The sequence below is a fragment of the Mesocricetus auratus genome, unplaced genomic scaffold, assembly GCF_017639785.1.
Source record: "Mesocricetus auratus isolate SY011 unplaced genomic scaffold, BCM_Maur_2.0 Super-Scaffold_15014, whole genome shotgun sequence".
Classification (NCBI taxonomy): domain Eukaryota; kingdom Metazoa; phylum Chordata; class Mammalia; order Rodentia; family Cricetidae; genus Mesocricetus; species Mesocricetus auratus.
In genome coordinates this window covers 64,024,524-64,052,510 of record NW_024429186.1, presented here as the reverse complement: position 1 = coordinate 64,052,510, position 27,987 = coordinate 64,024,524, and the positions used below count along the sequence as shown (strand labels likewise).

The 27,987-nt window shown below is 45.7% G+C and overlaps 1 protein-coding gene across 6 annotated transcripts in view; it reads right to left on the bottom strand.

Annotated features, from left to right (window-relative positions):
* Positions 1–22,562: 22,562 nt before the first annotated feature.
* Heatr5a (HEAT repeat containing 5A) overlaps positions 22,563–27,987 on the bottom strand; it is a 98,118-nt gene continuing 92,693 nt past the window's right edge. For all 6 annotated transcript variants that reach the window (XM_040743111.1, XM_040743110.1, XM_040743113.1 and 3 more), the window contains 3 exons: positions 26,488–26,642; positions 24,548–24,761; positions 22,563–23,594 (listed from right to left, as the gene is read on the bottom strand). In XM_040743111.1, the coding sequence (XP_040599045.1) occupies positions 23,290–23,594; positions 24,548–24,761; positions 26,488–26,642 (674 nt within the window). In that variant the 3' untranslated portion in view covers positions 22,563–23,289. The remainder of the gene's footprint in view (positions 23,595–24,547; positions 24,762–26,487; positions 26,643–27,987) is intronic.

Here is a 27,987-nt window from a genome sequence, read left to right as displayed (position 1 = left end):
TAGGACACTTGTTTTTCCCTAATTGGCCTGTTTTGGGCTAGGGGAGGACCTGCTCCAACCAGAGATTTGTGATGTGTAAACAGAAATCTATTAGGGGAGCTGGTTTGTTTGTTCTAGTTCTTGAATTCCAGTTCACGAATTGAGTTTCTTCGCAGTGACATTCCATCAGCCCTAGTCTTCATTTCCTTCTTCAACAGAGCAGAAAGCATGTTTGCAGCCTCCTCGGGCTTCTTCTTGGGTCCTCCCCTTCCTCCTCCGCCCCTCCCCAGCCTTACACAACTTTCCGCAGGAGGAAAAGTCAAGCCTTTCTAAGAGGCTGGGTGCTGTTAACAGGCGCAGGCTACTGGCCTCGGGGGTGACTGGAGTCAAATGTAAACTTATCGCCTGCAGTCAAACACGTTGTGCAACCGGGAGCAGTGGGTACTGTGTGAAAAGGTGCCCAGGCAGCAGCCTCAGGTTCAGGAATACTCAGCTCTGCACTGCCCGCTGTGCGTGTGAACCAGATACTGGAGAATCGCCGGTGATGGAAATGATGAGGAACCAGAAGGAGGGGAAACAGTTCTTGGTAAACACTGCAGCACAGGGCAGAACATCTGAGGAAAAGCTGTTTTGTGACCCTTATTGTTTCCCATGAAAACTTTCTCTTGCACAAAACGTAAGAAGTCGGTGTAATTTCTGGATATATTAGTTTATTGGGAACATTCTTTCTGGAAAAGACTTTTTTTTTCTTTTCTTTCTTGAGACAAGATCTCATGTAGCCCAGGGTGTGCTTGAGAGCTTAGAATGATCTTGAACTCTTGATCTTGCCTTCACCTCCATTACTGGCATGTTCCAATATACCCAGGTAACAATCTGTTTTCTTTTGGTGATATGTTTAACTATTAAAATAACACCATCCCAGCATTGTGTGACTGAGACGGGAGGCCTGTGAAACAGAAGCCAGCCTGAGCTACACAGTAAAACCGTCATAAAAGACAAAAACAAATACCTAAACAAAACCATCAGCAGAAAATTTCTGTTCTGTAAAAATTAGGAAAATAAGACATAGGAGGAAACATTTATAATCCGTGTTGCTAAGAACCAGGTATAATTAAGGTCATCATATGTTTGTAAGTTTTTGGTCACATGAGTTTCAGTAACCTATAATCTTCTTCCCTTTAGCCATTTTTTTTTTTTTTTGGTTTTTCAAGACAGGGTTTCTCTGTATTGTTTTGGAGGCTATCGGTCCAGCCCAGCCTCGAACTCACAGAGATCCGCCTGCCTCTGCCTCCCGAGTGCTGGGATTAAAGGCGTGTGCCACCACCGCCCGGCCCTTTAGCCATTTTTTAAGCAATTAAACATTCATCATATTTCACTTTAATTATTCCCACAAATAGACTGCTTCCATTCTATTTTCTCATACATAACACCAAAATGAACATAGTTGAAATATAGATAGCTTCCTAGAAAACATACATAAAAGTATATTTGGAGCCAGGCTTGATGGTGAATGCCCATGACCCTATACTTCAGAATAGGATCAGGAAGCAGTTCCAGGTTAGCCTTGGCTACATAGCAATTTTGAGGTCAGCCAGCGTTACATGAGACACCGTCTCACAAAACACACAAATAAAGTATATATGAATAGCCCAAAGAACAATACCGGATGAGCGGCTGAGTGGTCACACTGGACTCACAAACGAAACACTGCCCGAGACTCAGAAGCCCACAGGTTGCGTCCCCCATACACCGTTTTCTTTCTCCACACCAATAACTCAGAGAGAGGCTAAATGTCTGGTTTGCTGCAGGCAGTTTCTGGATTTTAGTTTCCCTTGGGTTAGAATTTGATTGCGATGCTAGGGATGGAGAGAAGGCTGGAGGCTAAGAATTCTTAGGGCTCCTCACCGGGCTCTGCAGAGGACTGGAGTTCTGAACCCAGCATCCACACTGAGCAGCTCACAACCGCCTGTAACTCAGTTCCGGGGTGTGGTGGTCTGAATGAAAACGGCCCCCATAGGCCCCATAGGGAGTGGCACTGTTAGGAGGTGTGGCCTTGTTGCAGTTGGGGTCCTGTTGTTTGAGGGTGTACGTCATTGTGGGTGGGCTTTGAGGTTTCAGATGCTCAAGCTAGGCCCAGTCTTCCTGCTGCCTGTGGATCCAGATGTAGAATTCTCAGCTCCTTCTCCAACACTGTTATCAGCCTGCACACCACCGTGCTTCCCACCGTGATGATAATGGACCAAACCTCTGAAATTGTAAGCCAGCCCCAATTAAATGTTTTCCTTTACGAGAGTTGCCATGGTATGGTGTCTCTTCACAGCAATAGAGCACTGACTAAGATACAAGGAATCCAACTTTCTCTTAGGGCCCTTACAGGTACCCACTCAGGTGCACAAACCCACACTCAAGACACATGCACCTGTTTTTTTTTGTTTTTGTTTTTTTTCCGAGACAGGGTTTCTCTGTGGCTTTGGAGGCTGTCCTGGAACTCGCTTGGTAGTCCAGGCTGGTCTCGAACTCACAGAAATCCGCCTGCCTCTGCCTCCCGAGTGCTGGGATTAAAGGCGTGCTCAACCAACGCCCGGAGACACATGCACCTGTTTGTAATTAAAAATAAAACAAACCTTGAAAAAGGAACAATTTGATAGTGATGGTGACTCGTGTGTCTGTCAAGCTGGTTTTCTGATGTTTGCGGGAAGCACTGGCTTCTTTTTTTTTTTAATTTTTTTTTATTTTTGAGGCAGGGTTTCTCCGAGGCTTTTGGAGGCTGTCCTGGAACTAGCTCTTGTAGACCAGGCTGGCCTCAAACTCACAGAGATCTTCCTGCCTCTGCCTACCCAGTGCTGGGATTAAAGGCGTGTGCCACCAACGCCCGGCTCTGGCTTCTATTTTTGCTCCAAAAATTATCAGGCTTGGAACACCCACAGAGGCAGGGGCCCCACAGACCAGGGAGCCACTGTCTAGTCTGGAGGTGTGCTCTGCAGTGGCAGTCTGTAGCACAAAGGTATTAGGACTAAGCTCTGAAAAGCTGTGGCCTAGAATGGTATCTATGTGGGTCTGATTTTCCTGCGTAGGGCCACTGTCCTAGCTGGTTTTGTGTGTCCACTAGAAAGAAGCAAGGTAGTCATCAGAGGAAGGAGCCTCAGTTGAGGAAATGTCTCCATGAGATCCAGCTGTAAGGCATTTTCTCAATTAGTGATAAAATGGGGGAGACAGCCCATGGTGGGTGGTGTCATCCCTAGAATGATGATTCTGGAGTCTATAAAAAAGCAGGCTGAGCCGGGCGTTGGTGGCACACGCCTTTAATCCCAGCACTCGGGAGGCAGAGGCCAGCCTGGTCTACAGAGCGAGTTCCAGGACAGCTTCCAAAGCCACAGAGAAACCCTGTCTCGAAAAACCAAAAAAAAAAAAAAAAAGCAGGCTGAGCTGTAGTACCAGCGCCAGCCAGCGCTACAACACTTCTCACGGATTCGGGCCAGGAGCCTGAGGATTTAAATAAAGACAAGACAGCAGGTCACCCATGCAAGGAGAATGCTGTTTATTAAAAAGGAGGGAAGCCTTATATACTGGTGAGCAGGCATGGTGGAAAACTGCCAAGGTCAGAAGTTCACATTCCCAGGCCCCTCCGGCAGTAAGGATGGGCAGATAACAGGAACTTGCATTCAGGCCTTGTCAGAAGGAGGGAAACAAAAAGTATTTGCTAGATAAACTAGTCACAAGCTGGTCAGCAGATCCCTATGGGGGAAGGGCCCAACACTGACCAAGACATGGGGAGCAAGCCAGTAAGCAGCACCCCTCCATGGTCTCTGCCTCAGCTCCTGCCTCCAGGATCCTGTCCGGTCTGAGTTCCTGTCCTGACTTCCTTCAGTGACAACAGTGCAGAAGTACAAGCCAAATAAACACTTTCCTCCCCAACTTGCTTTTTGGTCATGCATGGTGATTTGTTAAAACTAAAATGGTCACTCTCTTCCTCCCTAGCTCCTTTCCCAGCCCCATTATTTGGTTTTAGTTTCTCATTTGTACATTGTTATTTGGTTCTTTTTTTTTTTTTTTTGAGACAAGGGAATCTGCAGTTTTTGGTAAAACCACAGAAAAATTCCCTGCACTGCTGTGAGATATTTGTACACTGTGCGAAGATATATTGCTGTGTAATAAAAACCTGGATGACAGCCAGGCGTTGGTAGCATACTCCTTTAATCCCAGAACTCAGGAGGCAGAGGCAGGCAAATCTCTGTGAGTTTGAGGCCAGCCTGGTTTATGGAGTGAGTTCCAGGACAGCCAGGGCTACCAGAGAAACCCTTTCTTTCTTTCTTTTTTGTTTTTTGTTTGTTTTTTTTCGAGACAGGGTTTCTCTGTGGCTTTGGAGGCTGTCCTGGAACTCTCTTTGAAGACCAGGTTGGTCTCAAACTCACAGAGATTTGCCTGGCACTCACTCTGTCGACCAGGCTGGCCTCGAACTCACAGAGATCCGCCTGCCTCTGCCTCCCCAGTCCTGGGACTAAAGGTGTGCGCCACCACCAGTGTTTTTGCACACGCTGGTCAGTCCTTCATAAACACTTACACATGGTTGGTAGGAAGGCTTTGCCATGTCTCTGAGCCTCACCCAGGGAAGGTGAGTGTGAGGCATTGGGATCCTTGACATGCCTGTGACTGTGTCAGCAGCACACATTCACCCAGGGCTTCCGCCCCTTCCCACAGCCGTGTGAGAGTTTAGCACAGAGGCTGGGCAGCATTCATTAGCAATCCTCGACACGTAGCCCACTGTGCTATGTTTGGCTGGAGGGGAATGGGAAAACCCAGTTCTTCACCCGTCATCATTCATGACTTTGGAATGTTAATATCTGAGAAAAGAGTATACTTCAAGAAGCAAACCACCAAACAAAAAAAAAAAAGCCGGGCGTTGGTGGCGCATGCCTTTAATCCCAGCCCTCGGGAGGCAGAGGCAGGAGGATCTCTGTGAGTTCGAGGCCAGCCTGGTCTACAGAGCTAGTTCCAGGACAGCCTCCAAAACAATACAGAGAAACCCTGTCTCGAAAAACAAAACAAAACAAACAAACAAACAAAAAAAAAGAAGCAAACCACCTTAATAATTTCAAATTAGTGGCAGATCCTCATTGACTATTGGTCAAAAGCAAAAGCAGAAACTAGCGGCAAAGTGGCTGCAGCCTGGACCACAAGCTAAGGTTGAGTTTCAGTGCTGGAATCTCCGAGTCTTGTGTAATCTAGGGCAGCCGCTCTATCTAGGGAAAGAACCACACCTTTTCTTCTCAGTTTTTGTTGTTTTTCAAAACGGGGTTTCTCTGTGTAACAGCCCTAGCTGTCCTGATCCTATTAGCTCTGTAGACCAGGCTGGCCTCAAACTCAAAGAGATCTGCCTGTCTCTACATCCCGAGTGCTGGGATTAAAGGTGTGTGTGTGTGCCACCACCGCCCGGCTTCTTCTCAGTTTTGACTTGTGTCCTTGTCTACGACCTTGGTATTAGAAATTCTTTTGTATCTAACCATTGGCCTGCATAATACCGATTACACAATAATTATCTTCACATCAGGAGTTGGGACGCCTACCTGCACTTATAAAGAAGAGGAGTGGGGAAAAGAAGTCGTTGAAAAGCTAGAAGATAAGGGTTGCATAAATAAAATAAAAATAAAAATAGAAAGCCAAGTGGGAAGATGGTCATTAGCAATCTGGGAGACACGGGCCTTCCCTAACTCACCTGTGCTTAGTGTAGCTTGGGAGACAGATAAGAAAACAACTGTCTGAAACTGAACCTGAGGTCGCAGCAGACTTATCTGCTGCCGGCCGTGGAGAAAGCATTTTCTCTACAGACACTCAGAGGCCCTGAAATAGTTATTGCTGATGCTAGATCCCATCGGACATTTTTTCTAGCCTCTTTTATCTCATTTGTATACTCAGGCTGTCAGAAGTTTATCGTGTTTAAAGAATCCAGCAATGATGACTAAGGATATTATTATACACCTCAATAATGAAAATGTTTCCAATCTCATAAAGAGTGGATAATATTGTCAGTCATGATGGCTCATGTTTTTAATCCCAGCACTTGGGAGGCCGAGGCAAGAGGATCTCTGTAAATTCCAAGTCAGCACGGTCTACATAGCTAGTTCCAGGCCAGCCATTGCTGTATGGTAAGATTCTGTCTCAAAATAATTTGTTTTTTGAATGATATTTAATCTAGAGAAATTTGAAAAGATGAATTAATTAGAAAATGTCAAATACTTTGCAAATATATTAGCAACATTTTATTGTAGTAATGATGAATAAAGGGAAAGAATCAAATAACAAAATTATAATTAAAAATACTTTCAATAAAATTACATATTCAAATTCTTTTTAATGAGTTGTTGGTGATCAATTCTTTGAGTTAATTTCATTCTCTAGAATGTGGGGAAATGTCAGATTAATCTAAAAAATATGGAGAAAAGATATGGCAAACCCTTTTTATTTTGTGGAAGTAATGCACACAAATAAAATAATTAATAAGCAGTAATCAGAAAGGGGAGGGGAGACAGCTTAGCTGGTAAAGTGCAGGTCTTGAAGCACCAGGACCTGAGTTTGATCCCTAGACCCCGGGAGCATGGAGGTGGAGTCACGAGACTCCTGGGCTCACTGCCAGCTAATCTGCCCAATCAGTGAGCTCCAGGCTCAGGGGAGATGCTTTCCCAAAAGAAAAAGAGAGAGAGAAAAGAAAAAGGGAAAGAAAAAAGTAAACAGCTCTTAAAGAATAACACCTTAGGTTGGCATTCGGTTTACATACTTGTACACACACACATATACCTGCACACACACATACACAAATACATAGAGCCACAGATATCCACATCTACACATCCACAAATACACCTAGCCAGGTGTGGTGGTGCACTCCTTTAATCCCAGAACTCTGAAGAGTCAGATCTCTGTGTGTTCAAGATCAGTTGTACATGTCTAGTAGATAGCCAAGAGTCGATAGCCAAGACTGTAAAAAGACCCTGTCTCAAAAACAAACATAACAGTTGGGCAGTGGTGGCACACACCTTAAGTCCCAGCACTCAGGAGGCAGAGGCAAGTGGATCTCTGTGAGTTTGAGACCAGCCTGGTCTACAAAAGCTAGTTCCAGGACAGCCTCCAAAGCCACAGAGAAACCCTGCCTTGAAAAACCAAAATAAATAAACAAAGCAAACACATACACCCCAGACATACTCACAAACATACACTCATACACACATACACCCCCATAAACATACATATATACCCTCATATGAATAAACATGCATACATACACACACATATACATTCACAGATGTACACATACCCACACACACATGCACACAACATACACACACACATGCATATCCACATATGTCTATATACACACATCCACCCACATACTGTATTAGCCAGGGTATGCTAGAGGAAGAGAACTTATAGAATGAATATATGGGATTTATTAGAATGATTGACAGACTGTGGCCCCGCTAATCCAACAATGGCTGCCTATGAATGGAAGGTCAAAGAATCCAGTAGTGTAGTTGCTGTCCATGAGGCTGGATGCCTCAGTTGGTCTTCAGTATAAACTGGAATCCTGCAGAAGTAGGCCCGAATGGCAGTGTGAGAATGGACTTGCTAGCAAGGTAAGAGCCAGCAGGCCAGAAGAGAAGCTTCCTTCTTCCATGTCTTTGTGTATGTTGCCAGCCAAAGGGGTGACCCAGATTAGGAATGAAAAGATCTGGATTGAATGTGTGTCTTCCCATCTCAGATATCCATATTAGAAGTGGACCTTCCCTTGCAGAGTGGTGGTAACACACACCTTTAATCCCAGTACGCCGGAGGCAGAGGCAGGCCTGGTCTACAGAGCTACTTCCAGAAGAGCCGGAGTTATACAGAGAAACCCTGTCTAGAAAAAACAAGAAACAAAAAACAAACAAAAAGAGTGGATCTTCCCACTCCAAATGATTAGATTAAGCAAAATCCCTCACAGATATACACAGCCATTTTTTAATTTAGTTAATTCCAGATGTAGTCAAGTTGACAACCTAGAATAGCTATCACACACACACACACACATAACACACGTGTGTGTGCATACACACAATGCACATACACATGTACACATACATATATATTTACACAAGCACATACATATACATGTATACATATCCACACACATACACACATATCCACACACTCACATGAAAATACACATATCCGAATACATACAAACACACAAATACGTATTGACATACACAGACATGCACATATACACATAACCACACCCAAAATACACAAATATATATCCACACATACATACACATCCACTTATACACACATGCATACATCCAAATCCATCCACATACACACACACACACACACACACACACACACACACACACACAGAAAAGCAGATGGGGGAGGAGACATGAAAAGTAATAATTCAGGGGCTAAAGAATTAAGTCCAGGGGCCGGGCGTTGGTGGCGCACGCCTTTAATCCCAGCACTTGGGAGGCAGAGGCAGGCGGATCTCTGTGAGTTCGAGGCCAGCCTGGACTACCGAGCGAGTTCCAGGACAGCCTCCAAAGCCACAGAGAAACCCTGTCTCGAAAAACCAAAAAAAAAAAAAAAAAAAAAAAAAGAATTAAGTCCAGGCTGAGGGGAGGTGCACACATATAATCTTTGTTGTTGTTGTTGTTCCAGATAGGGTTTCTCTGTATCTTTGGCTGTCCTGGAACTCCCTCTGTAGGCCAGGCTGGCCTCAAAGTCACAGAGATCCACCTGCCTCTGCTTCCCCAAGGGAATACTCTTTTTCACTGAGTAATTCATATCAAAGTTTCCACAAGAATCTAAACTTTCCCACACAGTTCTTCTACTGGAATTTATGTTAACGAAAAAAGTTTCTTTTTAAATACAAACTTTAGTATAAAAAAAAGCCAGGAGTTGGTGGCCTTTAATCCCAGCACTGGGGAGGCAGAGGCAGGTGGATCTTTGTGAGTTAAAGACCAGCTTGGTCTACAAGAGCTAGTTCCAGGACAGCCTCCAAAGCCACAGAGAAACCTTGTCTCAAAAAACAAACAAAAAAAAATCACATAACAACTTCTTATGTAATATTGAAAACTTGAAAGTACCAAAATCAAGAGAATGACTAAAACTACTGTATATATTATATGTACTATATATATATGTGTGTGTGTGTGTGTGTGTGTGTGTGTGTGTGTGTGTGTAGTGTAGTGTAGTGTAGTGTAGCCTGGGCTACAGACTGAGATCCTATTTCAAGAAAACAAAATAAAGGGATCAGCAAGATGACTTAGTTGTTAAAGGTACTGCTAAATCTGGGGACTTGAGTTCAGTTCCCAGGTCCTACATGATAGAAAGAACCAAGTTCCACAAGTTGTCCTCTGACCTCTACCTGTACACTGTGGCATGTGCACATGTGTAGCACACACACACACACACACACACACACACACACACACACACACACAGTAAATAAAATATAAATGTAATAATTTTCAAAAGTGGAAGAATATAAACTTAAGATGCTAATTTAACAGTTTTCTTTAGGTGGTAACATTATGTTATCATTTGCTTTTATTTTTTCCTCTAATTTCCCTAAAATAAGCATACTATCACTTTAAAATCATCAATAGAGACACACATCACAGGGTGGTAGGGGCCCACACCTTTCCTCCCAGCATTCGGGAGACAGAGAGAAGCCAGCAGATCTCTGAGTTTGAGGTCAGCCATATGTACATAGTGAGTTCCAGGACAACGAGGGCTACACAGAGAGATCCTGTCTGCAAAAACAAAAAGCAAAACCAGACAAACAGACAAGACAGGTGTCAAAGGGTGGCTTGCATTAGCTTTCGTAGAACATGCCATTCTAATCATTTCCTTGTAAGGCTTTTTGCATTTGGCTTTCTAGGAAACCTGCCTTCTCAGAAGCAAACCTTGATACTGAAATTAAAAGCTGTACTAGTAGATTACGGCTTTCTGGGGAGAGGAGACAGAAGGTAAGGCAACGAAACTCTTGCCTGACAGGAACTTTACTCCACATCATCTGTGCATGCATGGGGCTTGCACGCAGTCCACCAGGAGAAGGCATGGGATGCACAAGGCAAGGGCTTCTTCTTCTTCTTCTTCTTCTTCTTCTTCTTCTTCTTCTTCTTCTTCTTCTTCTTCTTCTTCTTCTTCTTCTTCTTCTTCTTCTTCTTCTTCTTCTTCTTCTTCTTCTTTCTGGTTTTTCAAGACAGGGTTTCTCTGTATTGTTTTGGAGGTTATCCTGGAACTAGCTCTGTAGACCAGGCTGGCCTCAAACTCACAGAGCTCCATCTTCCTCTGCCTCCCGAGTGCTGGGATTAAAGGCGTGCGCCACCAATGCCCAGCAAGAGCTTCTTTAAGAGTTTCCTAAAACTAATTCAGTTCTGAAACCGATGCTGCCCCATAATGTTAGGGTTTTCTTTCTTTCCATTTCCTGCTTCTCCTCTTCTCCCTTATTTGAGACTGCGCCTCACTTAGCCCAGGCTGTTCAAAAACCTATTTATTTTACGGACATTGGTGTACATGTCTGTGTGAGGGTGTCAGATCCCCTGGGACTGGTGGTTGTATGCTGCCAGGTGGGTGCTGGGAATTGAACCTGAGTCCTCTGGAAGAACAGACTGTGCTCTTAACTGTTGAGCCATCTCTCCAGCCCCTGATCTTAAACCCTATATATTTGGAGCTGGTCTTGAATTTCTTTTCCTCCTACTGCTACCTCCCAGGGGCTGGTATCACATGCCTGCCACCATTCTGGGATTAAATTTCATAAGCATGTCTATTTGTGGGAGACAAACTTAGGTAACTATTATGCTTTTCTCTTCTTTTTTGTTTTTGTCTTGGCTGTCCTGGAACTCATTCTGTAGATGAGGGTGGTCTCAAACTCACAGAGATCTGCAGGCCTCTGCCTCCCGAGTGTTGGCATTAATGGAGTGTGTCACCGTGCCCAGCTATGATTTTATTGTCTCTTTATTTACATTTTAAAGCAGAATGGCTTGAATGCTACATTCCTATCTACAAGACTCACTCTCTGACTTACTATTGAGCCAGCTCTGCAAGACCTACAGAAATGTCTCCTGGCGGTGGTGGCACACACCAGCAGATCCCAGCAGTCAGCAGGCAGAGGCAGGGGGATCTCTGTGAGTTTGAGGCCAGCCTGGTCTACAGAGCAAGTTCCAGGTCAGCCCAGGCCAAACAGTGAGACCCTATCTTGAACAAACCAAAACCAAGTCAAAACACTGACGGAGACTTCTGGCCTGTTGCTCAATACTCTACTTTAGGAAAAAATGCCCTGTGGAGAATCTCCCCATCAAACTTCTCCAGCTTAAGTCATTACTTCTAGAATACTAGTGTCTGCAGAACTGACTAGAAGGGAAGGAAAAACATTTAATTTAGAACAGTGCTTCTCAACCTGCGGGTGTGATGCCTTTGGGGGTCAAACGACACTTTCACAGGAGTTGATTACCAGCTATTCCGTGAACATCAAATGTTTACATTATGATTCATAACAGTAGCAAAATTACAGTTATGAAGTAGCAACAAAAATAGTTTTATGTTTGGGGGTCACCACAACATGAGGAACTGTATTAAAGGGTCACGGCATTAGGAAGGATGAGAACCACTGACTTAGAAAAGATTAAATTTAAGCTATTTAAACAAACAGTTTATTTTAAATATCAAAGTATAGCTTAGACCACTTTTGTGACAACTCAGTTTGACTTGGCAAGGAATCCAGCTTGATAACTAAACACCTTAGACCACAAAGATAACAGCCTGTTACAATATGTCTTAAAACAATGTTTTAGCAACATGCTAAAATAAGCCAAAGATGGGCCAGTGAGTTGGCTGGTACAGGTATTATTTGCAGCTAAGCCTGAGGACTTAAATTCAGTATGAGGGCCCTACAAGGTAGAGGACAGAAATGGTTCCTATAAGTTGTCCTCTGATCTTTGCAGCTGAAACACATACACACACACACACACACACATGTTCTCTCTCTCTCTCCCTCCCTCCCTCGATCCCTCCCCCGCCTCTCTCTCTCTCTCTCTCTCTCTCTCTCTCTCTCTCTCTCTCTCTCTCTCTCTCTCTCTCTCTCTCTCTCCATATTTACTAGCTGTCTGTTTCATAGTAACTCTAGCTTTTCTTTGGAACTCTGGAACCAAAAAGTATGAGCAGTATTGATCTCATATAATTTCCTCAAACCTGTCGAGGCTGGCTCCAACTCATGATCCTCCGGCCTCAGCCTACTGAGTGTTGGATAGTACTTATTTTATTTTTGGTTTTCAAGATGGGGTTTCTCTACCTTTGGAGCCTGTCCACCAGTCTTTTGGAGGAAATGGGGCAAACCTGGCCCTGCCTCTCACCCACCTGCACGCAGCAGGTTTATGTAACCTGGCCCTTTAAAAGAAAAACTCTGGCCGTGGTGGCACCTTTAGTCCCAGCACTCAGGAGGCAGGGGCAGGTGGATCTCTGTGAGTTCGAGACAGCCTGGTCTACAAGAGCTAGTTCCAGGACAGCCTCCAAAGTCACAGAGAAATCCTGTCTCAGAAAACAAAACAAAACAAAAAACAAACAAACAAACAAAATAGAGGAGAGCAGGATGAGAGATACCATAATAGAGGGAGTCATTCTAGGTTTGAGGGGAGATCTGGCACTAAAGTGAGATTTCCAGAGATCTACAAGGATGACACCAACTGGCAAACTAAGCAACAGTGGAGAGACTGCTTTAAATGCCCCTCCCTAGTAATGATTTTGATGACTATCTTACATACCGTCCTAACCTCCATCCAGTGACTGATGGAAGCAGAGGCAGACACCCACAGCTAAACACTGAACTGAACTCCTGGGACCCAGTGACAGAGAGGGAGGAGTGATGAGCAAAGGGGTCAAGACTGGGCTGGTTTAACCCACAGAAACAGCTGACCTGAACAAGGGGGGAGCTCATGAACCCCAGACTGATGCCTGGGAATCCAGCATGGGACTGATCCAGACCCCCTGAATGGGGGTGTCAGTGAGGAAGCCTAGGCAATCAATGGGGCCTTGGGCAGTAGATCAGTATTTATCCCTGGCATACAAATGGACTTTGGGCACCCATCCCACAATGAGGGATGCCCTCTTAATCTGGATACTTGGGGGAAGGGCCTAGGTCCTCCCCGGAATGAAATGACAGACTCCAGAGATCCCCCATGGAGGGCCTTAAGTGGGGGGATTGGGTGGAGGGCTGGGGGGGCTGGGGGGATCCCGCGTGGAGGGGAGGGAGAGGGAGCTGGGACTGACATGTGAAGCAAGCTTGTTTCTAATTTAAATATATAATAAAAAATAAAAAAAAATAACCACCCACTTCCGGCCTTTCTCCCCACGTTCCTCTGAAGGGGCAGACAGGACTTTTCCTGCCTTCCTCGTCTCTCTCTCTCTGTCTCTCTCTGTCTCTCTGTCTCTGTCTCTCTCTGTCTCTCTCTGTCTCTCTCTGTTCTCTTCACCCATCTCCCTTCTAATAACATTTCTCACTTGAGCTCTGTCTGCCTGGCGTGTCTCCCTCGCCTGCCATGGAATCTACCAAGGTCCCCTCGTCCAACATTATAACACCTGGGTTATTACTACAGATGGTTTGTGTGAAGACTGCATTTCACTAAGTATAATGGTTATAAAAGATCATTCGTTATAAAAACACATTTTGGGCTATACTATAACACATTGCACCTTGCAATTTACAGAAAGTTTTTATTTTATATTCAAAATTATGCTTTAAAATAAACTATGCCCACTCATTGTAGCATTATTTTTTTTGGACACAGGGTTTCATGTAGCGCAGGCTAGCCTTGTTATATAAATAATATATAGCCGAGAATGACCCTGAATTTCTGGCCCCCTTGCTTGTACTTCCTGAGTGCTGGATTACTGTTGAGAGCCAGAACACTTTGTGTAGGGATAGGGGTCTAAGAAGAGCGAGAGCAAGAGACAGACAGAGAGAGAGAGAGAGAGAGAGAGAGAGAGAGAGAGAGAGAGAGAGAGAGAGAGAGAGAGAGAGAATGTGTGTGTGTGTGCATACAGCACCCCCCCCAAACAGTAACAGGGCTGCTCAGACCTCTAACTTCCTGTCAGAAACTTGATTGAAGAGGATTTTTTTTTTTGAGACAGAGTTTCTCTGTATGTAGCCTGGTTGTCCTGGAATTCGCTCTGTAGACCAGGCTGGCCTCAAACTCACAGAGATCTGCCTGCCTCTGCCTCCCAAGTGCTGGGACTAAAGGTGTGTGTCACCACCACCTCTCTGGTCTGGTCTGAAGAGGGGTTTTAAAGATGTTTTCTATGTCGTGGTTTTCTGTGTCTCATCTTCACAGATGAGGAATTAAAGGTGAGGGAGCAGAGAGTAGCCGGATCTCACCAATGAGACCCTTGGCAGCTTGCCTGGGTAAGCAGAGCATGTGGACGAACTTGTACCTTTTAATACGTTCGAAGTTCATTAGGTAACAATGCACGAGAATTTAGAGTCGAATGCATGCAACATGCTCATTTAGCCCATCTCCCCTGTGCTGATCATGGAAGGCACCGTCTATAGATGTCCTCTGGACTAACCCTCGGTTGTGTGTAAACAAGAATTTTTTTTGAGTCATAATTGGCCTCCAGATAATTAACTCATGGACTTTGGTGGTTAGATGTTTCCTCTGGTAGCAGCTTGAGACTTTGTTAACACTGAGCCTACGGAAAAGGAGAAGAGGAAAATCGGCTTGGGGACAATATTATGGCTCGGTGTGCTTCTGGAACCAGTTTGGCTTGAAATTACTGTGCATTTGAACCAGTCTGACTTGCTTTCTTTCTTTTCAGACTATTTCACATTGGCCGGGAGTGGGCAGTGACTTTAAATAACTGCACTTTGGATTGCTCAGTTACCTAAGTTCTTTCATTTGCTGCTTGCTTCCTTAAATAGCTGCTGTTAATCTCGCTCTTTCCACGTCCTCCCCGAGTGTTTCTATCACTGGTCAATCATCACGGGGCTGTTTGGGGTCCAGCTGCTGAAGGACTGTCTGAGGAGCCGATTGGGCCAGATTTTTTCTATGAGGTGAGATGGAAATAGGAGTTGGCTGAAGCAGAAAGCCAAAATTAAATCAGGCACAAAGAAAATGAAAAAGATGATTACGAAGTTTGCTTCTAAATTAAATATGAATCTGAAGCAAGTTATATTTCTTTCAGTCAACGAAGGGCCAGCTGGCGTCTCCGTAGCTCCTTGCAGCATGGAAAATCTACTCAAAACCTGACTTCAGCTGTCTTGCCCCTTGAGTCCAGGCACCCCAAGAGCACCCTCTGAAGGTCTTGTCAACAGGACGACACTTGTCAACATTATGGCCCACACCCACTTGCCTGTCTCGTCTCTTCAGGCCTCCATTAGAAATCTCTTGTGCTGAGCAGGGCGTTGGTGGCACACACCTTTAATCCCAGCACTCGGGAGGCAGAGGCAGGCGGATCTCTGTGAGTTCAAGGCCAGCCTGGTCTACAGAGTGAGTTCCAGGACAGCCTCCAAAACAATACAGGGAAACCCTGTCTCGAAAACAAAAAACAAAAAACAAAAAAACAAAAACAAAAACAAAAAAACAAACAAAAAAAGAAATCTCTTGTGCTGAAATACATCTGTGTCTAGGGTGCTAGCTTGAACCAAGCATTTGAATACAGTCCTTCCTGGGGATGGAGGCCAAGGGACCAGCCAGCTGGAGATGGAGTTCAGGAGGTTATTGGATCACTTGCAAGGACGATGGCAGTCACATTTGTTACAAACATATTAGTCAACTGTTTTTGAATTTCTCTTCTATTGGGAAACCCAAGGGCACTTTTTGCCTGAGTATTCTATTTTCCACTGATCTCTTCCTGTAAGATGTTAAGAATGGTGTCCTGCCCCGGGTGAGTCAGAGGTCACGGGGCAGGACATCTTCCAAGGTTTTTGCAGGCAGTCACCATACCTCCTCCCTGTGACTCAGTCCGTCTCTCAACATCATGTACAGCTTGTTCAGCGAAGCATCTGAGGTTTAGATTTGCAAGAATCAGAACCAGACAGATTCTCTCTGCTTGTGCGGAACCCAATACGTGAACTGCCCAGAGTGAGTTAAACTGGAACTGACAAGGTCCTTGGGACACACAGACCTTTTAGTGCTAAAACTAGGAGCCTGAAATGATGGGTCAGTCTTCAGCCCCTCTGCAGAGAAGAAACCAAAAGGCAGGAGGCACACTTGCCCATGCTAACACAAACTGTCATCGGCAGACCTGGCATTAGAGGCCAGACCCCAGGGTGATAGGGTTGGTGTTCTCTGTGACGCTGGAATGTTCTAGTATTCCAGTAGGGCACTATACAGAACAGGGACTCATGGCTCTGTCCTGGTCACTTTCTACATCCAGGGCCGTGTATACCACAGGTGCGCTCATCCCTAATTAGTGGTGGATCTCACTCAGGTACTCATTAGCCAACGGGGAGATCAAGTCTCTGTTTCTAGACTCTGAACAAAGAAACGTGAATGGGAAGCACGGAGCTCAGGCAGCAATGACAACAGTGGGTAAGCAAACAGGACTGGGCAGACGACCTCGGGGCTGAGCAACGCCGTGGAAGACGGCATAGGGTGTAAACACCAAAGACAAGGAAGTATTATTTTCCTGCCCTCAGAGGAGAAGCACGGTCAACAGAAAAGCACTAGGTTCCCCCGACAAGAGAAGAAAGGTAACCATGGAGACACCCCCATGCGGTAATGACCACGTACTGAGAAATGGTTACCACCTGACACTCATGTGCATGCTCTTCCGTGGTCTGCCAAGGAACCCAGCAGTACTTTGTCCCTCCAGATCAGAGGTCTGCTGTTTCCTGTCACTTTTCTCCCCTGGACACAGAGGTTTCATAAAGTAGCATGGATTCCTAGGGATCGTTTTCTCCCACCCCTTAACTGAGCACTGCGGAGTCTCTCAGAGGCTGTGCGGGTGTGTTCCGTCTGTTTGCCTGTTTATCTGTTTGCCATGTGCACGAGGGAACAGGCAAGGCACTAGAAATGTGACCTGCCGAGGATTAAAGCTGGAGAACGTCTGTTGGCAACCCCGGGTGGGGAACAGACTTTTTATAGTGCTTTGGTACTTGGTCTCTTTTATTTGGGAGCAAGCCCAAGGAAGTGACACATCTAAAGGGAGTGGTGTAAACAAAATGGATGTGACTAAGGTGTTTTGCCACTTGTTTTGGGTGTCACTCCTCCCGTGGAAGTGGGGTACCTCCTTTTCTACCCCACCGCACCTCCGCCTGCCGGTGACCTGAAACAGGTTACCCGTTCTGACTAACCCTCTGACAAGGCAGGTGAGCAGAAGCTGAGCTGATGACCTACTTTGCAAATGCATGTGATGATGTCAGTCTGCAAACTTAGGAGGCAGCCTTTCTGCTTTGGGTTGATGCCTGGACCGGCAGAGTGGAGTCGTGGAGTTGAGTGTGGTGGTGAATTCTTGCAGTCCAGTGCCGGGGGGGAGAGAAGCAGGAAGATCAAGAGTTCAGAGTCCTCCTCAGTAAGAGTGAGGCTAGCCTGGGCTACACAGATTTCATCCCAAAACCTACCAACAGCATTAAAAAGAGTGGGCTTGGGGCGACCTATCACAAGCTGGGGTGTAGCTCAGAGGTGGGGCACCTGCTTAGCACGCACCAGGCCCTGAGTTTGATCCCCGGCTCTCGGGTGTGTGTGGGGGTGGGGTGGGGGAGTGAGGTGGGAAGACAGATGGAAAATGAACGGTGAGGTAGAAGGTTACCTGTGTGCTGAGCCAGCTCCTAAAACCAACAAACTCAGCCTGGTCTACAGAGCGAGTGCCAGGACAGCCTCCAAAACAAAACAACAAACAAACAAACTTAGAATAGTTTTAGATATGCAGAAAGGCTGTGTGGAGCTCCTGAAATTCCAGTTACTCCAGAGTCAGAGGCAAGGGCCATTCTAAATTCAAGGCCAGTGGAGGCAACTTTTTTTTTTCTAATTTTATTTATTTATTATGTATACAACCTTCTGCCTGCAGGCCAGCAGAAGGCACCAGATCTCACTCAAGGTGGTTGTGAGCCACCATGTGGTTGCTGGGAACCAAACTCAGGACCTCTGGAAGAACAGTCAGTGCTCTTAACCTCTGAGCCATCTCACTGGGGCAACTTTTTTTTTTTTGGTTTTTCGAGACAGGGTTTCTCTGTGGCTTTGGAAGCTGTCCTGGAACTCGCTTGGTAGTCCAGGCTGGTCTCGAACTCACAGAGATCCGCCTGCCTCTGCCTCCCAAGTGCTGGGATTAAAGGCGTGTGCCACCAACGCCCGGCTCCAGTGGGGGCAACTTAAGGAGATTGTTTCTCAAAATGGAAAAGGGCTGGGGCACAGGTCAGTGACAGGGCCAGCAAGTGCACAGCACTGCTTTCCCTCCCTAATGCTGAAGGAAAGAAGTAAAGAGAATTGCGCGGAGAATTTACTTTTCATATGCTCTCTGCCTGCTCGCTCTACTGCTAACGTCTCCTATGGGGCCCTCGCCACCTTTAAACCGATGCTTAGACTTCAATCTGCCCCACCCCATTGACTGTGCCACATTTCATGTGGTCCTTGTGTCCTCTGGCATCTCTTGGATGCAGCAGAAGCTCAGGTTGCTTCTCATCCTTGTTTTTGATGAGCTTGTCAGGGTCTTAGTCAGGGGTTTCACTTTATGTTTCCTTCTTTCCTTCCTTCCTTCCTTCCTTCCCTCCTTCCGCTCTCTCTTCCCCCCTCCCTCCTTCCCCTTCCCCCCCTCTCCATCCCTCCCTCCCTTTCTTCCTTAGCAGCACTGAAGGTAGAACCCAGGGCCATTATGCACAGTGGGCAAAGGCTACACTACAGGTCTAGTTTCCTTCTGTTGCTGTTATAAAACCCTCACAAGAAGCAACTTGGAGGAGGCAGGGACTGATTTCAGTTTGCAATCCCAGGTCACACAGCCCGTCACTGATGGAGCACAGGCATGAGCCGAAGGCTGGCCTGCATGCCGATCTACACATTACCTCTATATATTTCCTTTTTTTTTTTTTTCCGAGACAGGGTTTCTCCGTGGCTTTGGAGGCTGTCCTGGAAGTAGTCCAGGCTGGTCTCAAACTCACAGAGATCCGCCTGCCTCTGCCTTCCGAGTGCTGGGATTAAAGGCGTGCGCCACCAACGCCCGGCTATACATTTCCTTTTTGTTGTTTTTGTTTGTTTGGTTTTTCTTTTGGGGGAGGGCGGTAGTTTTTTGAGACAGGGTTTCTCTTTGTTGCCTGGCTGTGCTGGAACTCATTCTGTACACCAGACTGGCCTTGAACTCAAGAGAGCCACCTTGCCTCTACCTCCTGGATGCTGGGACTAAAGGTGCGTTCCAGCATCGCCCCCTTCCCCTTTAAAAAACTGATTTATTTATTATGTATACAGTGTTCTGCTTACAAGTACACCTGAAGATGGTTGTAAGCTACCATGGGGGTGCTGGGAATTGAACTCAGGATCTTTGGAAGAGCAGTTACTGCTCTTAACAGCTGAGCCGTGTCTCCAGCCCCTGTTTGCTGTTTTTGAGACAGGTTTCTTGTACCTCCCAGTGGTCTCTAAGTCACTATGTAGCTGAGGATGCCCTTGGCCTCCTGATCCTCCTGCCTCCATCTCTGGTGCTATGGTTACAGGACTGTACCACCACATCAAGTTTATGCGTGGCTGGGGACTGAACCCTGGGCTTCATGAATGCTAGGCAGGCACTCTGCCGACTGAGCTACATCCTCAGCCCCCTTTCTTTTTTTGCTGTTTCTGTGTAGGCCTGGCTTGCCTGGCACCAGGCTGGCCTGAACTCAGTGATATCCCCGTCCCTGTCTCCACATGCTGGAACTAAAGGTGTGGCCACTGAACCTAGGCTCCCTTTCCTTTTTAAAGTGCCTTAGTACTCTTTTCACAGGTTGGTGGCAATTCTGTTCCCATGCTTTGTTAGTAGAAATCTATATACCCAATGCTCACCCTCTGCATGACAAACTTTATGCAATGGGTTATATAGAACAAACTACTTTATTAGAAACGGTTTGGTTATTAGGGGAGAAGAGTTTGACTGAAATAGTTTGCTGAAAGTCCCTTCAACAAGGAAAGAGCAAGCCTCTAAGACAATGGTTCTCAACCTTCCTAATGCTACGACCCTTTAACACAGAACCTCATGTTGTGGTGACTCCCAGACGTAAAATTATTTTTGTTGCTACTTCATAACTGTAATTTTGCAACTGTTATGAATCATAATGTTAAATATCTGTGTTTTCTGATGGTTGAAGGTCATTAGGCTCCAAAGGGATCATGACCCACAGGCTGAGAACCACTGCAATAAGGGGGAAGCCTTAGTATGATGGAGTTGAACTGTAAGTCTCTATCGTGAATGCCAGGATGGGAAAGACAGGTTCAAATCCCCAGCTAGTAATAGTTTTCTTATCAGTAATCTCCTCAGGTAATATCTAAAAATCTAACACTGTCAAATAAGATGATGGATTTAAAAACATTATGCCACAAAAAATGAACAGAATCTTAATATTTATTAACAACCAAATGAAGCAATTAAAATGGATAAAACAATAAAAGCCCCGACACCCCTCACAGGCTCATATGCTACATACTTAAGTTTGGAAGGATCAAGTGTGGTCTTGTTGGACGTGTCCCTGGGAGGTGGGCTTTGGAGTTGCCCAGTGTCTCCCTGCCCGCTGCCTGGGGATCAGGAGGTAGCCGTGTTACCACTTCAGCCCCATACTTACCTGCTTCCCGCCACGAGGTCAATGGACTAACCCTCTGAGACTGTACACAAGCCCCCAGTTAAATGCTTTCTTTTATAAGAGTTGCCTTGCAGGAGGTAGCCCTGTTACCGCTTCAGCCCCATACTTACCTGCTTCCTGCCACGAGGTCAATGGACTAACCCTCTGAAACTGTACACAAGCCCCCAGTTAAATGCTTTTATAACAGTTGCCTTGCAGGATGTAGCCCTGTTACCGCTTCAGCCCCATACTTACCTGCTTCCTGCCACGAGGTCAATGGACTAACCCTCTGAGACTGTACACAAGCCCCCAGTTAAATGCTTTTCTTTTATAAGACTTGCCTTGCTCCTGGGGTCTTCACAGCTAGTGAACAGTCACTGAGACAACCTCTAATAGGCAACTAATAGATTATATCCACAGAGCACCAGGGCTGCATCTTCCTTGGTAAAGAGGTATATCCTGAATCCAACTCTGCCTCACTTGACTGCTGGTGGTGGTCTCCCAGCACTCAGAATGATGCCCGTAGCCGATGGCATAGAGGCAAGGCTACTGGACACAATGTTTCCCTTTGAGGAAGCCATCTAAAAGGGAGATGAGCGGGCAGGACACTGTCTGATGACATATTAGGCACACACTGTATAGTGACCCTACAGCAACACAGAGGAGCCAGGCAGCAGTTAAACTTGGTGGTACAACAGGTTGTGAGGACTTAGCCCGGGCCTGAAAGGAGACGGAGTCCACAGGCTCAGGAAAAGTAGGGAGAGGCAGGGCATCCCAGATGAGGAGGACAGGGAGCAAACTCTCAAGTTCTACAGGAAGACACGCTAACCCACTGCAGAGGGTGCTCAGAGAGCCAAAGCCAAGCAGATCTGTGAGAAAAACCGGCCACCTTTCCTGGATGAAATAATTCAAGGCACAAGCGCATTAAAGAAAATTAGCTTTATTTGTGTGATATAGAAAAGTTGATTGTAGTGTTAGTTTGTCAAATGTTTTCCAATCTGAAAGCTTTACAAGAGTATTTACATAAAACGTAGTAAAATAGAGGCCGTCACGCGGTCCGGTCCCGGCTCTAGTCAGTCCTTCTCAATTCTGAACCCGCCTCCACCCCTGCAGTCTGTAAATTAGGACAGGACGCTGCATTGCTTTGACACAGTGCTCGACTCACGCAGTACAACACTGAAGCAGAGGGAAAGTCAGTGATCATGAACACGGCCAAAAATATTTCTCAACCAATATGACTTTATCATTATATTTTTATATTAAAATACATTCTGTGCTAAAAAAACATATTTGTATTCACCGAAGTTTTAAGATTGTTGTACTAAATTTGACATTCATACAATCCCACACCGATATAGACATGAATCTACATTAAGCTCTCAATCTGAATGATTTCCACAAATAAAAACAAACAAAATGGAAGAGAGGTAACAGAAAATCCATCTGAGGAACAGTAGGATGGAGAGGGTTTATTCTATATAAAAGCACTCTGTGTACTCAGCAGAGTCACCTAAAGGACAGCCATGATCTACAAGAGGCCACAGCCTCAAGCTGAAGCAGTCTGTCCTAGTGTATGCTGGGTAATTCTAGATCTGTTTTTTTTTTTTTTTTTGGTTTTTTTCAAAACAGGGTTTCTCCTGGCAATCCTGGAACTTGATCTGTAGACCAGGCTGGCCTTTAACTCACTGAGATCTGCCTGCCTCTGCCTCCCAAGTGCTGGGATTAAAAGTGTGCGCCACCACTGCCTAGCTAGATGTGTTTTTTTTTTAATTTTATATAATTTATTATGTATACAGCGTTCTGTCTGTATGTATCACTGCAGGCCAGAAGAGGGCACCAGATCTCATTACAGACGGTTGTGAGCCACCATGTGGTAGCTAGGAATTGAACTCAAGACCTTTGGAAGAGCATCCAGTGCTCTTAACCTCTGAGCCATCTTTCCAGCCCTAGATGTAGTTCTTTAACAGCATTCCAATCATTTACATACTATTGGCATTCCTGATATTTTTTAGCTTGTTTGTTAACTAAATTGGTTTTTGACAGAAATCTTACCACGCTGTCCTAGATGCTCTGGGACTTGCTATGTAGACCAGGCTGGTGTAGAACTTGGGTGATCATCCTGCCTCAGTCTCCTCAGGTATTCATCCAGCTCAATCATATGTTTCTTGAGAAATGCATGAAGTTGAATGCTACTACCGACTATGGAAAGATTTACATTAGCAACTGGGGTATGGGGTGAGTGCCGATACTTTACAGTACACTCAGAGGAAATCCTTCCATTCTCAAAGCAGTGGATCACTTAGTAAATTGGGATCTTTGGCACTTTCTTGAAATGCCTGGCAAGAATTCCGGCAGTTCCATGATCTTAGTCAATGGAAACAAAACCAAACCAAAATTAGCATGAATGTTAAGTTTCAATCACTCCTGAAATTAGAACAATCAACTGGATCTCCAAGTGCACTTTTGTCTTGTTTCACTTTTGTCTCCAAAGCAAGGGGACAATCAAGTGTTACATTATGGTGCCTAGTGTTTCTTCCAGAAAAGCAAAGTCACAGGAAATTAGTCTTTAACTGGATGCTTGAGTTCCTGCCCAGGTTCTTGGCATGTTTAGAAGGCGGCTCCACTCGGACATTTTCCTGATTGCCCTTTACAGCGGCCTCCAGCCGGGCTTTCAGGGCTGGAGAGGAAGCCATGACGTTCCTAAACACCGAGGAGTACCGAGGCCCGATCTGCATGAGATTTTGCAAAGCAAAGTCATGCAGACTTCTCATAACTGAGGTTGCAGATCCCAGAGCACTCTCCTCCAGAAGGAAGGAAATGAGGACGGGCAGAAGGCAGGCCACCAGCTGAGAGCCTGTGGGTGAGAAAGGGCACAGCTCAGGCTTCAAGCACACACCTGCTCACCATGTGGGTTAGGCTGGCCAAGAAACCCCATGAACAGACTGTTTCTGACACTGGGGTTACGAGCAACCTTCACCAACATACACACCACCCAGCCCCTTTCCCTCCCTCCCTCCCTCCTTCTCCCTCTCCTTCTCTCTCTCTCATAGCATTCTGCCCCCATGTATGCCGGAAGTCGGCACCAGATCTCATTACAGATAATCGTGGGGACTAACCTGGCTCCAAATTCCCCAAGGAGGACATGAAAATTTCTTATCCTGCCATCTCCACCTCCTAAGTGCTGGGATTACCGCTTTGATGGACTGAGCTAGTTCTCCAGCTCTCTTTTCAAAAAATTAATTTCATATGTCTCCTATATTCACATCATTTCTCCCTCCTCCTCTTAGCCCCTCCCATGTCCCCAACTCTCTTTCAAAGTCATGGCCTCTTTTTTATTGCTGTGTGAGTGTGTACACACAAAAATATTACCTAAGCACAACCTGCTGAGTCCATTTCATGTTGTTCATATGTATAAAAAGGGCTGACCGCTTGCTTTTGGATAACCAATTAGGGGCCTCATCTCTAGGGAAGACCGTGTACTCTGCAGTTATTAACTGCTTGTAGCTTCATCTAGGCTTGGGCCCCATGAGATTCCCGTCTTTTTCTTTTTTAATACAGTCTCACCCTGTAGCCCAGGTGGGCCTTAAGATCATGGTGGTCTTCTTGTCTCCACTTCAAGAGTGCTGGAATTACGGAAGTACGCCACCATACCTGGTGATCTTTTTTGTTTGTCTATTGTTTTTGAGACAGGGCTCTGACAAACCCTTAGCCCCAAGAGATACAGCTGTCCCAGGTGCTTAAAAGTGAAGGAGACTCAGTGTGATTATGGACACTGGGAGAGAGCAAGGACTAGATGCTGACACTCACGGTGCTGTTCCTCGGCAATGGTGACCAAAGCTTCCAAGACTTTTATTCCTTCTTGAAAGATCTGCAGCTCAGCAGTGTCTTCAGGTTTTCTCTTGTCTATTTCCTGCAGTTTCTCCACAATGGAAGATGTTAATGAGTAAATGTATGGGTAGGAAATAGCTGGATTCGGATACTGAAAAATGGAATGTAGGAGCTGGTAGGTCTTCATTTGTACCTAATGGGGCAAGACAAGAATGAACTGTAAATTTAAAAGCCCCTAGAACAAATAAAGACAAAGAACAAACGTACTTGCAAACTTTTTTTTTTTTTTTTTGAGATAGGGTTTTTCTGTGGCTTTGGAGGCTGTCCTGGAATCTTGCAAACTTTATGCAGCTAAAAGTAGCAAAGGTTTTACATTTATTCCAGTTTTCTTTAGTTTTGGAAGTCTACTGCTAGCAGGTAGCAGATACAAACAGTGGCTGCAACATTGTGGTGTGGCACAGTGGGGAAGGCAGCTGTGAGGGGTCATTTTCCCCTCAAGCACATTCTCCTTCTCTCAGGTCCCTCTATAATGTGTAAAACCAGAAACGACATTAAAAAACAACCCCGCCCACCAAACCAACAAAATAGAGACAAATCACTTGTCACAGTCACCACTTGGAGCCTGCTACACAACTTGAGCAAGTAGCCACTGACAAAAGGAAAACAACTACACATCTCGTCCACACGTAGCCTCTTTAAATTGAATTAGCCTTAAGCCACCAGTATTATTTTTTTTCCCCTGAGAAAATTTGGTTCCTATATCTTTGGGAGGAAGAAATGTTTCTGAGTATGGGCTCTAAACTAATTTTGTAACACACGAAAAAGCAAACATTTAATCTAATCTATCGTTCCTTATTTTACTTTTCCTCTAAGGAAATCTACAAATGATCATAAAAACCCTTGTGAGATAGCCAATGTGCGTGTGTGTGTGCTTCTGTGTGTGGATACCGGCATAGACCTCTTGGAGCTAGAGGTACAAAGGGCTGCAGACTGCCCATGTGAGTGCTGGGAACGGAACTCTGGTCCTCTGCAAGGCACAGGTGCCATTAACTGCTAAGCCCATTAATGCTAAGCCATCTCTCCTTGCTTGCTTGTTGACAGTTTTCACCCCTTAGTCCTGGTTGGCTTCAAACATCCTGTGTAGATGGGATTGGCCTTGGACCCATGGGCACTTCTTCTACCTTTGTGTCCTCAGTGCTGTGACTGTAGGCAAGTCACACCATTTTTTTTTTGTTTGTTTTTGTTTTGTTTAAATTTTTTTTAAGACAGGGTCTCTCTATGTAGCCCTGGCTGGCTTTGAACTCACAGAGACTCACCTGCCTCTGCCTACTGAGTGCTGGGATTAAAGGTGTATACCCCCACTGCCTGGCTTTTTTTTTTTTTTTTTGAGACAGAGTCTCATTTAGCTTAGACTGGCCTTAAACTCGCTTCTGATATTAGTCTCCAGCCCCTAGTGCTGGGATTCCATGCCTACACTACCATGCTAGATTTTATTTTATTTTATTTTTTTGGTTTTATGAGACAGGGTTTCTCTGTATTGTTTTGGAGGCTGACGGTCCAGCCTGACCTCGAACTCACAGAGATCCGCCTGCCTCTGCCTCCCGAGTGCTGGGATTAAAGGCGTGCGCCACCACTGCCTGTCTCCATGCTAGATTTATGTAGTGCTGGGGATCAAAGCCAGGGCCTGTGTACCCTAGGCACACACTCTACATTCTGAACCACAAATCTAGTTCCTGGATACTTTTCATAGGAGCAAGCAAGATCACAAAACACAGTACCCTCAACAATCATAAGGACGAAGTTTGCAGGTCTAAACAGCTCTCCACTAAAGGACATTTAACACGGGGTCTTTAGTACCCTCAACAATCATAAGGACGAAGTTTGCAGGTCTACACGGCTCTCAACTAAAGGACATTTACCATGGGGTCTTTGCTCCGCAGGGCAGCCTTAAACTTCTCAATGCAGCGTGTCTGAAGGCAGGGGACGGACGTCACTTCTGGACTGGTAGACAAAATAAATACCGTGATGGCAGTAAGGAGACTGACTTCATCAAGTTCTTGATGTGCTCCATCAACTGAAGAGAAATGAGCGTTAGAAGGGTCGTATTTACTGCTGCGTCTCTGTGAGCAGCTCTCTGCAGTTTGGTTATCGACTTCTTTTCTACTTCCCTACAGACTCCCGAATCCCTGAGGAGCCAGGTGATGGTGGAGCATGCCTTTAGTCACAGCACTTGGGAGGCAGAGGCAGGCGGATCTCTGTGAGTTCAAGGTCAGCCTGGCCTACAACAGGAGTTCCAGGACAGCCTCCAAAGCCACACAGAGAAACCCTGTCTCAGAAAAAAAGAAAAACAAAACAAAAACTCCCTGAGGGCTGGGGACACAGCTCTGTGGTGGAGGACTTCCTGGTACATGTAAGGCTCCAGTTTCCGTGTCTCTGTGTGTAGCGGGGTGGACTAACATACTTCTGAGATCGCCTGACTTTGGATAGGTGAGTCTACCTGTTTCCTCATATTAAGTGGGACATGAGCTAACCTTTACACATTTAGGATACATGTTACTTGTGGCTTTCACATGTATTATAAGCTCTTTAAGATGTGTTCTTTTTGTTCTTGAGACAGATTATGTAGGCCTTTGAACTCCTGTCCTCAGTAGTCCCTCATGTTCCTCTTCCTGCCCAGCTGGGCTAGTGGTGCACACACATGTATGCAGAGTCTGTGGGCACTGCTTCAGGTCACACATGTGTATGCAGAGTCTGTGGTCACTGCTTCAGGTCACACATGTGTATGCAGAGTCTGTGGTCACTGCTTCAGGTCACACATATGTATGCAGAGTCTGTGGTCACTGCTTCAGGTCACACATGTGACTATGCAGAGTCTGTGGGCACTGCTTCAGGTCACACATGTGTATGCAGAGTCTGTGGGCACTGCTTCAGGTCACACATGTGACTATGCAGAGTCTGTGGGCACTGCTTCAGGTCACACATATGTATGCAGAGTCTGTGGTCACTGCTTCAGGTCACACATGTGACTATGCAGAGTCTGTGGTCACTGCTTCAGGTCACACATGTGTATGCAGAGTCTGTGGTCACTGCTTCAGGTCACACATGTGACTATGCAGAGTCTGTGGGCACTGCTTCAGGTCACACATGTGACTATGCAGAGTCTGTGGGCACTGCTTCAGGTCACACATGTGACTATGCAGAGTCTGTGGGCACTGCTTCAGGTCACACATGTGACTATGCAGAGTCTGTGGTCACTGCTTCAGGTCACACATGTGTATGCAGAGTCTGTGGGCACTGCTTCAGGTCACATATGTGACTATGCAGAGTCTGTGGTCACTGCTTCAGGTCACACATGTGACTATGCAGAGTCTGTGAGCACTGCTTCAGGTCACACATGTGTATGCAGAGTCTGTGGTCAC